General features: G+C 40.7%; 1 protein-coding gene and 1 pseudogene across 5 annotated transcripts in view; both read right to left on the reverse strand.

The window, feature by feature from the left end:
- Positions 1-16,135, reverse strand: part of RTTN (rotatin) — a 204,664-nt gene that overhangs the window by 20,044 nt on the left and 168,485 nt on the right. For all 4 annotated transcript variants that reach the window (XM_010358889.2, XM_030926066.1, XM_030926067.1 and 1 more), the window contains 4 exons: positions 6,653-6,758; positions 5,786-5,883; positions 4,447-4,524; positions 475-601 (listed from right to left, as the gene is read on the reverse strand). In XM_010358889.2, the coding sequence (XP_010357191.2) occupies positions 475-601; positions 4,447-4,524; positions 5,786-5,883; positions 6,653-6,758 (409 nt within the window). The remainder of the gene's footprint in view (positions 1-474; positions 602-4,446; positions 4,525-5,785; positions 5,884-6,652; positions 6,759-16,135) is intronic.
- Positions 6,970-7,374, reverse strand: LOC115895501 (annotated as a pseudogene). The gene has a single exon (XR_004055700.1). The product of XR_004055700.1 is annotated as a 26S proteasome complex subunit SEM1 pseudogene (transcript).

The raw sequence follows: 16,135 nt of genomic DNA on the forward strand, positions 1-16,135 counted from the left end.
TGGCCCACCGCAGGCTCTTGATAAAATGTCTATCAAGTGCATGAGCGAAAGAGGAGCCCTAGTGATATCATGTATCATCAGACCAACTGTTGTGAGAACTAACTTTCATCATGCCAGTCTCCTGCTCTAGAATCTATAAAAAGTTCTAACCTTCACCTGGCTTTTGAGGTCTTATATCATAATTTTTATCCTCTCAATTTTCCTACTAAACTCAATTTCCCATTGCCAGATTATCAGACTAGTCCTCCCTCTCTATTCCCTGCACTGCCAGTGACTCTCTCGTGTCAACAAACACACTAAAATATCTGTCTGCTCTCACAATACCTACGAGAAAGCTTGCCTTTGCCCATGATATCCTCAATAAATCAGAGAAATACTTCAAAATATGTATTACTTTTTCCAGTCCACCTTAACAACATTTATAAAACTAGTATTTTGGTATATTATTGAAAGGCAGTATTAGATCCTATTTACCATTTGGAAAATTTGCAGTATAGACACAAAGGAGCTGCAGAGAAATTTGCATCAATGAATCATCCATCAAAATCCAAGGCCAGAGAGAGTGCAAGACAGGCACAAGGTGAGCTTCAAGAGCTGCTTCCTGTTGAAGGAAGGGAAAAAGACAGCATCAGTCTGAATATATGAAAATATAACATTCAAATCAAAACAACAACAAAAAGCCACCAACATAAGACACAAGGAGAATCCTGTGGCTGTCTTCAGCATCCTGCCCCACCCCCACTGGGCTCCACACATGGCTGCCCTGACCACGAGCCTGACCAATCTCAGGAAGTCCCTCCAACACCAGAGTGGTTAAGATGTGCCACTAAGGTAGGAAGCATAGAAAACAGCCTTTGTAACATGGAAATTAAACAGCAAAGTGATATCTCACAACACTGAATAAATTCCTGTAAATGCTATGAAATGGCCAAGAAGTGAGAATTTCTGGTTAAATATTCTGATCAACTCTGAGTCCTCCTTGCCCGCCCTCTCTCCCTCTCCTCCACTCTCTCTCTGTGTGTGTGTATGTGTGTATATACTCAAAGTAAATCACAATTTTTGAGTAATTTGAATATATAAAATTCAGTCCAAATATTATGATAAATCAATAAATTCTGAGGTAACTCAGAGTCTTTATTACAAAGATCAGTTACCCCGGGACAATACTGCAGATAAAATATAGCTGTTTAAGTGCAGCAATATCTGTTTTAAATGAATCCTGAGGTAATTCGTAGACCCATGTTTACGCATGTGAGCATGCACATAAATACACCCTATACAATTTCACACAGCATCAAGTGGCAGAATAGGAGAAGTGATTCCCAATGTTTGACACTCCCCGTAAGCACCGAAGTCATTCCCAGTGCTCTCCCTAAAGTTCTTCCCATGTTCACCACTCTCTGTGGCACACAGCCCTCCATCTGCAGCAGATGACCTTGTTTACTATTTCATAGAGAAGACAGAAACGATTAAGTACAAACTCCTTTATCTACTCTGCCATTCTGTCCACATAGTTTATCTGTATTTTCATCCATTCATCCTTCCTGTCTGCCTGGCAGTGACAAAGAGGTGTTCCACTTCTTGCCTGCCAGATTCACACATTCATCTGTGTTCTGAAGCACAGCTCTTCCTGCCTCCTCAGGGATCTTAATCCACCAATTAGTTCTCCTCTTGCTATCTCTTAAACAATTCGTCCCCAGTTTGCTCATTTCTGTGCCTGTATTCAAGCAGTTTACATGTTAAGAGAAACAAACATACTCATTTCCTTTCATCCTATATGTCCTAAATTATTAATGCCACTTTTCATGACCAAACTTCTACATCATTATTGCTATAATTTCCCCGTCTCACATTTAATCTTAGGTCATTTCCATTTATTTTCTGCCCTAAAGATTCTACTGAGGCCACTCCTACTTTTGTGGTTGCCAACAACGCTTAAGCACTGTGGCATTTGCTGTATGTCTCTTCTTTCTTAATTTCCATGCTGCTGCTCTATCTTGGATCATCTCTGACAGTCTGGATATTTGTCCCTGCCCAAATCTCATGTTGAGTTGTAATCCCCAGTGCCAGAGGTGAGGCCTGGTGGGAGGTGTTTAGATCTTGGGGGCAGATTCCTCATTGCTTGGTGCTTGCCTCAAGACAGTGAGTGATCTCATGAGATCTGGTCATCTAAAAGTGTCCAGCACCTCCTCGCCAGCTCTCTCTCTCTTGCTCCAGTTCTAGTCATGTGATGTGCCTGTTCCCCTTTTGCCTTCTTGTCATGACTGGAAGTTTCCTAAGGTCTCCCCAGAAGCAGATGCCACTATGTGTCCTGTATAGCCTGCAGAACTGTGAGCCAATTAAACCTCTTTTCTTTAATAAATTACCTAGTCTCAGATATTTCTTCATAGTAAGGCAAGAATGGCCTAATGCAATCTCCAAATCCCTTCTCCAGTATTCCCTTCTCAGTTGTTTTCTGCCCTCTCTTAAATGTTCCTATTTTCCAAAGATATGACCTTGGTTTTCATTACATACTTTCTTGGGAAATTTCAACAATAGTGAGGACCACAAACACCATCTACACATTGATAAGCCATTTTTCACCTGGATGCCCCTAAGACTCTTGAGGCTAGCACGTGCAAGCAGGAATATCGGGTCTCTCACACCTGTGCTCTGCTCTATCATGTACTCTTAATGCATCATAATGCAGCAGCTTAAACTGGAGTTTTGAAGTCATTCTACATTCCTCCTCTTTTCAATGCCTCAAATTTACTTCCTACCCTTCTTCTCCTTTCTACCTGCTTAAGTTAAGGTGTCATCATCTCTTGTCTGGACTATGACAGTCCCCTCCGTCTAACCTTATCCACTGTTTAATTCATTTACCTCACAGCCACCATGATCCTTCCAGTATGAAAACCCTTTAAGGTTATGCATATGCGAACAGCAGGGTGGGGTGGCAGTGGGTGACCTGGTGAATTACCCAGTCGTGGTCAACTATTAATAATGAGAACATGCCATACACCTGATACAAGCTGAAACTGAAATTAAGAATTTCTACCTCTATAAGATTATACTTATACTCAAGGATAATCTAAATATTCTTTGGATTTACTTCTTATTAAACAACTTAGAAATATAGAAATGCTTTGACTTACTGAGATATTATACTTTTATAAATGGCTAATATGATACAAATTGAGCACAATATTTATAACTAGCAGCCAGGTGAGCATTTCATAAATCTTTATAGGTAGATCCTACATGTAAAGTATTCCAGAGTATTTCCCTGAATAAGGTGTCATGAATGAATATTGACTGCACACACACATGAAATTTATATATTTACATATACACATCAATACTGACTGTACATCCAGTCACAAGCATAATATCATAAGCATGCAGGAATCATAAGTTTATTAATGGCAGTTTTGTTTTGAGAAAAAGTTCATATAAATTCATATATGGGGAATTTTAATAAAATGTATAAATAAATACTTAATTTCCCTCAAACTACTCTGAAATATTAATTATGAGTCATGGCTCTGGCTTTTTAACATCGTGTAAGGAATAAGTGTGTTCAACATGTCCCTTTTCCAGATGTGGTATGGTTTTTCCAGTTGTGCTCTTACCACAAGAGCAAAACAGGTAAAAATTTTAAAGGCAATAAAAGCTTCTATAATTTATCTTTGCTTTCTATATTAAAGCTTTAATTTAGTATTTTTTTAAATTTTATTTTCATGGCCAGCTCTTATAAAGAATAATCTAGTATTTCTGCATTACAGCATTAATCTAGTATTTCAAGTGTTGTAAAACTATAGACAAAGCAAATCATAGTGTTCAAAAGATTATATCCTCTATAGCAGTACTGATACAATGGTTTAAAACATCATCAATGCTTATAGACAAAGCAAAATATTTCAGTGATTTTTAGACAGAGGGGCTGTGTAAATGGTTACAGGGAGTCAGCAGAGCCAGAAGCAACTTCCTCTCAGTGGATGTGGCCACACTAGGTAGCAGTTCTAACTCTCTTCTCCTTTGAAGCAGGAAACTCTTATTTCCTTATAGATACAGATAGCTTCACTTATTTCCTTGCAGAGTTGTTTTCACAACCCATTTTGAAAGAATCTACCTTATAAGACACATTCAGCCATTCATTCCATACCTAAAATAGGTGGGAAACCAACACTTAAAATGCCTAAGAGTACAGAATGAGGCTGAAGTTTGTGAAGTTAAAGTTTCAATGATAAAACGCTGATATACACAAGAAACGTAATCAGTGATGAATAACAAGACTAGATACACACATTTCTGACAATTAACACTGAGTTTGAGGACCAATCAACTGTGTGTCTAAAAATTTAAAAGTCAGAGTTTTCCATTTTTCCTACTACATTATCTCATATAAAAATTAAACTGCTTAAAATCAGTACTTCTACTAAACTTTTGAAAAGTAGCTCTACTTACTTTACATTCTTCATTTTGATAAAGACAGTTTCTTAGGAGCTGCATGGCAATGCTTAACTCTTTAATAACACCATCCTCCTATTTAAACAAAAAGCAGTTGAAAACTGTGAATGCAACAGCATACTCCATTTTTGTGTATAGTAATTCCCTCCCCTTTGGGTCACAGTACAATGCAGGTGTGCTCTAATCATGCCCGACCACTGTAACTTTGAGGGAACTGACAGGCTAATGATCTCTGAAAGATGACCATATCTCAAGAAGCACATTCACCACGAAAAAGCTATTTCTGTTCTATCAAGCATGGAGGAACTCGGATATATGATAGCCTCCATGTTTCATCTCAATAAAGTGAGGCAGATACTGACAGGTTTTCAATCATATCAGGTGTTGGCTGACTTTCTCAATGATGAAGGGCCTTTGGCTAGAGAGGAAGAGAGGCAAAAAAAAAAAAAAAAAAAAAAAAAAAAAAAAAACTGATAAACATACAATCAATCTCCTGAATCAATTACACTATTAAATAAGACTTTGTCTTGGTTTCTTATTAAAGGCAGTAGAAACTAGTTATTACATAGAGTGCTGCTATAATGGCCTTACCTACACACATATATGTATATTTATATATTTATACTATTCACACACTTTCATTTGCTGAATAAATGGGTGGCAAATCTTGTTAACCACAGTAGTTATTGTTATTGTAGTTACTGTTAACCATAGCTATTATATAATAACTATGTTATTTTGAGTTTACCTGAGCATGCAGTTTAAACATGAGTCCAGCAGACTCAATGTTAGAGGAGATATTCAGAAGGCACAGAAGGAGATAAACAGAGATGAGGAATATCAGCTCTGCAACCACCCAGATATGGGGCAAATATTAGCTCCAACGATTACCAACTGTGTGACTGTGCTGTAATGAGTGTTTGTTCATGAGATAATAAATATGAAAGGTTTCAATAGTGGCTGACATATAGAAAACTCGTAATAAATTATAGTTGTTATAGATCTCATTCCTAGTTAACCTATGCTTGTTTTGAGATAAAGATTTTCTTTTTGTAGTATAAAAAATGTATCTGGCGTAGTATCATGTATATGTGGATATTTCCAATGTTTTATAATAACAACAGTACATAATAAATAGATGTTGTCTAAAGATTTTCAAGTAAGAATTAAGACCAAAACAAGCCAACAATCTGCTAACAAAGAAATCTCATTAATTTATTCATCTCTACCGTGCTTCTAAATGAGATACTCATTTCAAGCTCCTGCTCATTTCTGGGCACAAGGGGACTGGAGAATGGTCTCTACGTATAGCCATTCATTTATCCCACAATGTTACCTTTTTTTTCAATGCTGCCTTCCCAGGCCTCAGAGAATCTAGGTTCAGTTGTGCATTTATGTGTTTCATCTGCTCCATGCAATTGTCTATAAGATTGGCTGAAAGACAATATCTATAGCAATCAAAAGGATATTCTATTTCCAAGTTAAGTTAAAACCACATATACCAATCAGATTCTCAAAAAGGTAACATTCTCTATTTCTGACCCACTTCACTTTAGAATTTTCAGTAAGAGATTAATGAATCAGAGGGGGGAAAAGTAAAAGGACTAAAATGCTGAAGGCCACTTGTTTTCAGTTTTTAGTAAGATACTCCCCAAATCCAATTTACAACTTGAGGAATACATCATTTGTTTTAGTAGCAAATCACAACTGATATTAATGGACTTGATGTTGCCATTATTCTCTTTTAGTTCTCAGATCTATATTCTCCGATTCCCAAATGAGAAATTACAACACTCAAGAGGAGAAATTTATATGAAAATATGAAACCGTCTGTTGCTGTTTTTACCATCAAAACTATGTGGGTTTTGTTCAGGTATGCAGTGAGTGCTTCTGGATAGTAATATTTAATTATAATGAAACTCAATGTGTTACCTTTTAGCTTCTCTAATATTTAAATATAGGTTCTTTAGAGCAAGAACCATCACATATTAAACAAACAAACAAAAAACTACGTCTAATCTTTTTATTTGAAAAGTAATGCATATTTACTGCTTCTGTATGAAAAAAATGATTTTTACTGACACTAAGATTATACTGTAAGTTTTTTACATTTTGAGTCTAAAGAAAATTAACTTTAACAAGCAACAAAACATATGAGCTGCTGATAATGCCATCAACACAGCTGACGTGTCACGTGGCTCACCTTTCAAAGCATGTTTCTGTGCTTTTCTACTGACAGCCAGAAGTGACATCAACGCATTTGCAGCTACTCTTTTCAGGATATCTTTGGAGGATTTCCCTTCATAGCACTGCAGAGAATACAAACCAAACCGCCTTGAAGAAATATTTAATCTGCAGCAAAATCGTTGTGAATAAAGAACATTTTCTACTTAAAAGATATTGTTAGGTTTCAACTATCATGTGAAATTCACTGGATTTTGATAAATCATTAATATTTAAGAATGTTCTGTGTGGATAAGACTGTATAAGTTGTTTATAATATGGAAGAGAACAACAATCTTTTTTTTTAATATCAAAACATTTATTTTTTGTGTTACAAAAACACAAATAAATCCAAGCAGATAATGAAATAAACACATTTTTTTAGTGTCCCATCCTGGGTTCTCTGTCCTAGAACTTATTAAGCAGGTCAGGTTTAGGGTACTTCAACACTTCTTCTGGATGCTATGAAGTCTCCATCTTATAACCATGTTTCTCTAGTTCAGCTCGTAACTGATTAGAGAAATCATCCTCTACATTGTCATCATCCCAATTATCCTCCCAGACATGTGCATCTTCATCTTCATCTTCATCTAAGCCAGCCCACAGCCCAGTCTTCGCCGGGAACTCTTCAAACTCATCATCTTCCTCTAAGAGACCTAAGTCTACGGGTTGCTTTTTCTCTGACATCTCGACCCTTTGCGCCCAACACCTCCCAGATCAGCAGGAAAGTTGGAACCCTCACTCTTCCTCAAGGAAACGCCACCGTCACTAACAATCATTCTTAAAGACGCATCATCTACAGAAAAAAGCTTTATTTAGCTTTTACATAGCAAGCTCACATACTTACTCAAATTCACCAGCGCACACTGTATACATATGTGTACCTTATTAAAATGGGTCCTTGTAAAACTGCTGAGCAGGAGAACTGTCATCAATTTCCTCCTTTCTCCTTCTGGGGACACATTCCCCTTTCTCCATTTCTACCTAAACTACCCCTGTATCTCAGGTGATTTGGTTCTTTCCATCTTTCATTTCTATGGCAACATGCACCTGTCATATAACATTTTCTCAAAAAATAATGCATAACTTTTTTGACTTTCAGAGAAATGGAAAATCATTTGTAATTCTGAAACTACTATTTCGGTACATTTCCTTTTCATTTAAATTTATGAGTTAGAAAAATTTTCACTTAAAAATTTCTAATATGTACAAAAGTAGACACAATAACAGATTCCACACATTTTTATTTAAAAAAAAAAAAAAAAAACAAAAAACTAGAAATTTCTGCTCCAACATGGCCAACTAGATACAGCCAGGAGGAGCATCTCCCACTGAGGGACCGGGACATCCGGAAGACTGGCACACTCCTAGCAGATCTTCAGAGGGAGGGCACTGAGAAAAGATGGAGGGAAAACACAGAGCCGGGGCTGAAGGGGGAGGAAGCTGGGGACCCTGCTCGGGGCTATCAAGCACCACAACTTGTTCCTGGCCCCCAACAACTCCTGCAGAGGGGGTGAGTTGAAAAGGCAAGGAACAAAATTTGCTCTCACCACAGGCCTCTGGAATCATGGTAGGAAGGGACCCCTGGACCACTATGGCCATTTGAGTTGTCAGGGAAAGCTGCTTAGGGAAGCAGTAGAAGCAGCACTCCAGCTGGGGCAGAGCCCAGAAAGTTTTGTATGGGAGTGTCTATAGCGTAGCACTGCCAGGGAGGCCCATCCCTTTAGGCTAGACTTGCTCCCATAGAAGACTCTATCCCTAGGGGAACTGTGGGACCTCAACTCTGCAGGGTGGTCTTGCCCATGAGATGGGGCCAGTCTGGGTCACCCTTTGGTCTGCTGGCTTCTCCCAGGGCCCAAGCCTAGCCCCACCTGCTTGGAGTGAAGCTCCCAGGTACTTCCTGGGGGCCTACATGGTAGCTCCTGCACTAGCAGACTGTGCCTGACTAGCAGAGTGCTCCAGTAGAGTGACCCCAGTTGGACACGCACCAGCATTCTTCCCCCACTGCGGCCTCCTTCATGCTGCCTTGCCTGCAGGCACTCACCCACTGGCCACCCACCACAATGCTTTGTGGGTGTGTACAGGAGGACCCACCTTCCCTTCCCCACCAGCACACGTGTGCACATGCACCCTGCCATGTCACTGCTTGCCAGCCGTGAGTGCACTCCATCCTCCCTCCCTGCTATTGTCCTCAGAGAGTCGGCAGGCACGGAGCCTACCGGCCCTGGGCCTACCAGCACCCCACCCCTGTGCTGGGGCTGCCAACACAGAACTAGCCACCAAAAGCAGCGAACCCACCCCCAGCCCTGAGCAGCCACCGACACCAGAATGAAGGGGCACAAAGGGCACACACAGTCTTGCGTCCACCATTGCCCAGTCTCGTGCTAATACCACCACCAGTATGAATGTGCACACAGTCCTCAGGTGGGGGCTCCCAAATCCCCAAGCTGTGCTGCTACCACAGCTGCTGTAGACGCCTGCATCAAGGCTGGCACCCTGGCACCTGACAGCACCCTGCTGCAGCTGACAAGTGTGTACCCTGCTGCTGACATGTGTCAACAAGGACAGATCCTACTGCCACTTCCCTATGAAGTGCTTTTGCTGGCACCAACCATCAGAGAGTTATAAGCAGCAGTCCTACAGCACCTTGGACCCTCTCCAGAGCAGCGGGTTCCTAACCTTGAGGACACAGAGATCAAAGCCCTCCCCAGATACCAGTCCCCAAGAGTTAGAGCACACAGTCCAGGAGTCCTGAGTTGAGCCTTGGCCCCCCCAAAATCCTAAATTGAGTCGACTGAATACACCTCATATCACAATGAAATGCCCAAGGACATTAAGTAGGATAAAAGGAAAAAAAAAAAAAAAAAAAAGACAATCATCCAAAAGATAGCAACTTCAACGACTGAAGGAACATCAGCCCACAAAGATGAAAAAAAACCAGCGCAAGAACTCTAAGACCTCAAAAAGCCAGTGTCTTCTTTTTTCCAAATGACCACACTAATTTTCCAGCAAAGGTTCTTAACCAGGCTGAGATGGCTGAAATGACAGAATTCAGAATATGGACAAGAATGAAGATCACTGAGATTCAGGAGAATATTGAAACCCAATCTAAGAAAACGAAGAATAAAAAAAAAAAACAATACAGGAGCTGACAGCCAAATAGCCAAGAAAGTAACCGACCAGACAGAGCTGAAAATCTGACACCAAAACTGGCAGAGATACAACAACAACAAAAAAGGTCAATATCCTTGATGAACATCAATGCAAAAACCCTCAACAACATACTAGCAAACTGAATCCAGCAGCACATCAAAAAGCTAATCCACTACGAACAAGAAGGCTTTATCCCTAGGATGTAAGGTTGGTTCAACATACGTGCAAATAAATAAACATGGTTCATCACATAAACAGAACCAGAAACAAAAATAACATGATTATCTCAATAGAGGCTTTCAGTAAAATTCAACATCTTTTCATATTAAAGACTCTCGACAAACTAGGTATTGAAGGAACATATCTCAAAATAATGAGAGCCATCTATGACAAACCTGCTGTCTACATCATATCAAATGGGCAAAAGCTAGAAGCATTCCCCTTGCAAACTGGCACAAGACAAGGATGCCCTCTCTCACCATTCCTATTCAACACAGTACTGGAATTTCTGGCCAGGGAAATCAGGCAAAAGAAGGAAATAAAGGGCATCCAAATAGGAAAAGAGGAAGTCAAATTATCCCTGTTTGCAAATGACATGATCCTATATCTAGAAAAGCCCATCACCTCAGCCCAAAAGCTCCTTAAGCTGATAAACAATTTTAGCAAAGTCTCAGGATACAAAATCTATGTGCAAAAGTCACTAACATTCCTATACACCAACAATCAAGCCAAGAGGCAAATCAGGAATGCAATCCCATTCACAACTGCCACTAACATAACATAACATAACATAACATAACATAACATAACATAAATAACATAAATAACATAACATAACATAACATAACATAAAATAAAATAAAATGCAATACCTAGGAATACAGTTAACCAGGGAGGTGAAAGATCTCTACAAGGAGAAATACAAAACACTGCTGAAAGAAATCAGTGGTGACACAAATGAATGGAAAAAACATTCCATGAACATGGCTAGGAAGAATCAACATCGCTAAAATGGCCATACTGCCCAAAGTAATTTGTAGATTCAATACTATCCCTATCGAACCACCAATCACATTCTTCACAGAACTAGAAAAAAAACTTCTAAAATTCATATGGAACCAAAAAAGAGCCCAAAACGCCAAGGCAATTCTAAGCAAAAAGAAAAAAGCTGGAGGTATCAAGCTACTTGACTTCAAACTATACTACAGGGCTACAGTAACCAAAGCATGGTAATGGTATAAAAAATAAACACATAGACCAATGGAACAGAATAGAGAGCCCAGAAATAAGGGTGCGCACCTACAACCATCTGACCTTAGACAAAGCTGACAAAAACAAGCAATGGGGAAAGAACTCCCTATTTGATAGATGATGCTGGGATAACTGATTAATTATATGCATAAATTGAAACTGGACCCCTTCCTTATACATACACAAAAATCAACTGAAGATGGATTAAAGACTTAAATAAAAAACCCAAAACTATAAAAACGCTGGAAGACAACCTAGGCAATACCATTCCGGACACAGAAACTGGCAGAGATTTCATGATGAAGACATGAAAAGCAATTGCAACAAAAGCAAAAATTGACAAATGAAATCTAATTAAACTAAAGCGTATCTGCACAGCAGAAGAAACTATCAACAGAGTAAACAGACAACCCACAGAATGGGAAAAAATATCTGCAAACTATGCATCTGACAAAAGTCTAATATCCAGCAACTAGAAGGAACGTGAATTTACAAGAAAAAAAAAACCATTAAAAAATGGACAAAGGACACGAACAGACACTTCTCAAAAGAAGACATACACAATGCCAACAAGCATATGAAAAAAAGCTCAACATCACTGATCATTAGAGAAATGCAAATCAAAACCACAGTAAGATACCATCTCACACCAGTCAGAGTTGCTATTAAGAAGTCAAAAAATAACACATGCTGATGAGGTTGTGGAGAAAAGGGAATGCTTATACACAGTGAGTGGGAGTGTAAATTAGTTCAATCATTGTGGAAGGCAAATTAGTTCAATCATTGTGGAAGGCAGTGATTCCTCAACAAGCTAAAAACAGGACTGCAATTCAACCCTATAATCCCATTACAGAGTATACACCCAAAGGAACAGAAATCATTCTTCCATAAAGACACACGAATACAAATGTTCACTGCAGCACTATCTGCAATAGCAAAGACATAGAACCAACTTAAATGCCCATCAGCAGAAAACTGGATGAAGAAAATGGGGTACATATACACCATGGAATACTATGCAGCCATAAAAAAGAGCAAGATCATGTCCTCTGCATGAACATGGTTGGAGCTCGAGGTCAAGATCCTTAGGAAACAATGCAGGAACAGAACACCAAATACGGCTTGTTCTCACTTATAAGTGGGAGCTAAATGATGAGAGCACTGGGACACAAAGAGGGGAACAATACACAATGGGGCCTACCAGTGGGTAAAGGGTAGTAGGAGGGAGAGGATCAGAAAAAATAACTATTGGGTACCAGGCTTAGTACCTGGGTGATGAAATAATCTATACACCAAACCCCCACGATACAAGTTTACCTATATAACAAACCTACACATGAGCCCCTGGTCTGGCAGCATTCGTCACAGAATGACAGAAGTGCCCTTGGGCTCTAAGTGAACATTAGCAGCAGCCTGGTAGAACTCCTATGGGACCGTGGTAGTGGTGGCCAAAAGGTGAGTCTCCTTTTCCTGTGGAAAGGGGACAGAAGAGCAGAAAGGACCCTGTATTGTAGTTTGAGTGCCAGGTTAGTGGCATTAGAATAGAACATCAAGTAAAATTCTAAGATTTTTGACTCTCATCCCTGGCTCACAGATAGCATCTCTGGACCTGCTCAGGGTCTGGGGAAACTTACCCCTTTGAAGGGAAGGACAGAAACCTGGCTGGCTTTGCCACCTACTGATCATAAAGTCCTATTGAGAGGTGACAATGTGCTAGCAGCCCTCACTCTCAGCCCCTCCTCGGCCTCCGGCCTCAGCGTCCACTCTGGTGGCGCCTGAGGAGCCCTTCAGCCTGCCAAGGCACCGTGAGAGCCCCTCTCTGGGCTGGCTGAGGCCGGAGCCTCCTCCTTCTGCTTGCCGGGAGGTGTGGAGGGAGAGGCGCCGGCGGGAACCAGGGCTGCGCTCCTGGGCCAGTGTGAGTTCCAGCAGGGTGGGCGCGGCCTCGGCAGGCCCCGCATACGGAGCAGCCGGCCAGCACCGCTGGCCCAGGGCAGTGAGGAGCTTAGCACCCAGGCCAGCAGCTGCGGAGGTTGCACTGGGTCCCCCAGCAGTGCCTGCCCACCAGCGCCACACTCATTCTCGCTGGACCTTACCTGCCTCCCAGCAGGGCAGGGCTCAGGACCTGCAGCCCACCATGTCTGAGCTCCTCCCCCTGTGGTGGGCTCCAGCGCGGCCTGAGCCTACCCGACTGGCGCCACCCCCTGCTCCGTGGCAGCTGGTCCCATGGACAGCCCAAGGGTTGAGGAGTGCAGGCGCGGCTTGGGACTGGTGGGCAGCTCTGCCTGCAGCCCTAGTGCAGGATCCACTGGGTGAAGCCAGCTGGACTCCTGAACTGGATAGGGACTTGGAGAACTTTTATATCTAGCTGGAGGATTGCATGTGCACCAATCAGCACTCTGTGTTTAGCTCAGGGTTTGTAAATATACCAATCAGCACTCTAGCTCAGGGTTTGTGAATACACCAATTGGTACTCTGTATCTAGCTAACCTAGTGGAGACTTGGAGGACTAGTACTCTGTGACTCTGTGTCTACCTCAAGGATTGTAAATACACCAATCAGCACTCTGTGTCTAGCTCAAGGTTTGTAAATACACCAATTGGTACTCTGTATCTAGCTAACTAGTACTCTATGACTCTGTGTCTAGCTCAAGGATTGTAAACGCACCAATCAGCTCTCTGTAAAACAAACCAATCAGCTCTCTGTAAAATGGACCAAACAGCAGGATGTAGGTGGGGCCAGATAAGGGAATAAAAGCAGGCTGCCGGAGCCAGCCAGCAGCAACCTGCTCGGGTTCCCTTCCACACTGGAAACTTTGTTCTTTCGCTCTTTGCAGTAAATCTTGCTGCTGCTCACTCTTTGGGTCCACACTTCCTTTATGAGCTGTAACACCGCGAAGGTCTGCAGCTTTACTCCTGAAGCCAGCGAGACCACGAACCCACCAGGAAGAATGAACAACTCCAGACGCGTTGCCTTTAAGAGCTGTAACACTCACCACGAAGGTCTGCAGCTTCACTCCTGACAGCAAGACCACGAACCCACCAGAAGGAAGAAGCTCCAGACACATCTGAATGTCTGAAGGAACACGCTCTGGACGAGGGTCTGTGGCTTCATTCTTGAAGTCAGTGAGACCAAGAACCCACCAATTCCAGACACATTAGGGCCTTGAGTGAACACAGGTGGTAAGCAGGTAGTGACTGCAGTGGGCTTTGAGAGAAACCCAGTGTTGTGTTGACATCAGGACTAATCCAGTGCAGTTCCAGTGGTGGTAGCCACAAGGGGTGCTAATATCACCACACCCCCAGTTCCAGGCTGCTCAGTATATATAGAGAGACTCTGTTTGTTTGGGAGAAAATAAGGTAAAAGAACAAGAGTCTCTGCCTGGTTATCTGGAGAATTCTTCCAGATCTTATCCAAGACCACCAAGGCAGTACCTCTACAAGTCTGCAAGAAACAAAGTGTTATTGGGCTTAACGTCCAATTCCCTTGGAATGCCTGGAAAGCCTACTCAAGGAGGACACACACGAACAAGCCCAGACTGCAAAGACTAAAAGAAATACCTAACTCTTCAATGCCCAGATACTGATGAACATCTACAAGCATCAAGATCATCCAGGAAAAAATGACCTCACCAAATGAACTAGAAAAGGCATCAGAGACCAAGCCTGGAGAAACAGAGATGTGTGAACTTTCAAACAGAGAATTCAAAATTCAATTCAATTCAAATTCAAAATTGCTGTTTGGGAACTCAAAGAAATTCAAACTGAGAGAAGGAATTCATAATTTTACCAGATAAATTTAACAGAGAGATTGAAATAATTAAAAAGAAGCAAGCAGAAATTCTAGAGTTGAACAATTCAACTGGCACACTGACAAATACATCAGTCTCATAATAGTAGAGCTGACCAAGTAAAAGAAAGAATTAGTAAGCTTGAAGGCAAGTTATTTGAAAACACACAGTCAGGGGAAGGAGACAAAAGAAAAAAGAGAATAAAGAAGAATGAAGCATGCCCATAAAATCTAAAAAATAGCCTCAAACGGGCAAATTTAAGAGAAAGAGATAGTGGTAGAAAGTTTATTCAAAGGGATAACATCAGAGAATTTCCAATACCTAGACAAAGATCAATATTGAAGTACAAGAAGGTTACAGAACACCAAGCAGATTTAACCCAAATAAGACATTTAAGACATTTAATAATCAGACTCCTAAAGGTCAGGGACACAGAAAAGATCCTAAAAGCAGCAAGAGAAAAGAAACAAATACCATACAATGGAGCTCCAATATATCTGGAAATGTTACAGGTCACGAGAGAGTGGCAGGACATATTTCAAGTGCTGAAGGAAAAACAAAAAACAAAAAAACTTTACCCTAGAACAGTACATACAGCGAAACTATCCTCCAAGTATGAAAGACAAACAAAAGCTAAGGATTTCAACACCAGACCTGTCCTACAAGAAACAGTAAAGGGAGTTCTTCAATCTGAAATAAAAGGATGTTAATGAGCAAGAAGAAATAATCTGATGGTACAAAACTCACTGGCAATAGTAAGCACACAGAAAAAAAGAGACATTGTAATACTGTAATGGTGTTGTGTAAACTGTTCTTAAGTAGAGAGTCAAAATTATGAACCAATCGAAAATAATAACTACAGCAAATTTTTAAGACAAAGACAGTACAATAAGACATAAAGAGAAATAACTAAAAGTTAAAAAGCAGGGGAGATAAAGCGTAGAATTTTTATTAGTTTTCTTTTGCGTGTGTGTTTGTTCATGCCATCAGCATTAAGTTGTCATTTGTTTAAAATAATGGGCTATAAGCAAGTATTTCCAAGCCTCATCATGGTAACCTCTCACAAAAATGATACAAATGGAGACACAAAAACTAATAAATTAACATACCACCACAGAAAATCATCTTCACTAAAATAAAGACAGAAGGAAGTAAAGAAGAATGAGAAGATCACAAAACAATTGGAAAACAAATAACAAAACGGCAGAAGGCAGTCCCTACTTGTCAATAACAACATTGAATGTAAATGGACTATGGACTAAACTCTACAAT

Source organism: Rhinopithecus roxellana, chromosome 21, assembly GCF_007565055.1.
Source record: "Rhinopithecus roxellana isolate Shanxi Qingling chromosome 21, ASM756505v1, whole genome shotgun sequence".
Taxonomy (NCBI): domain Eukaryota; kingdom Metazoa; phylum Chordata; class Mammalia; order Primates; family Cercopithecidae; genus Rhinopithecus; species Rhinopithecus roxellana.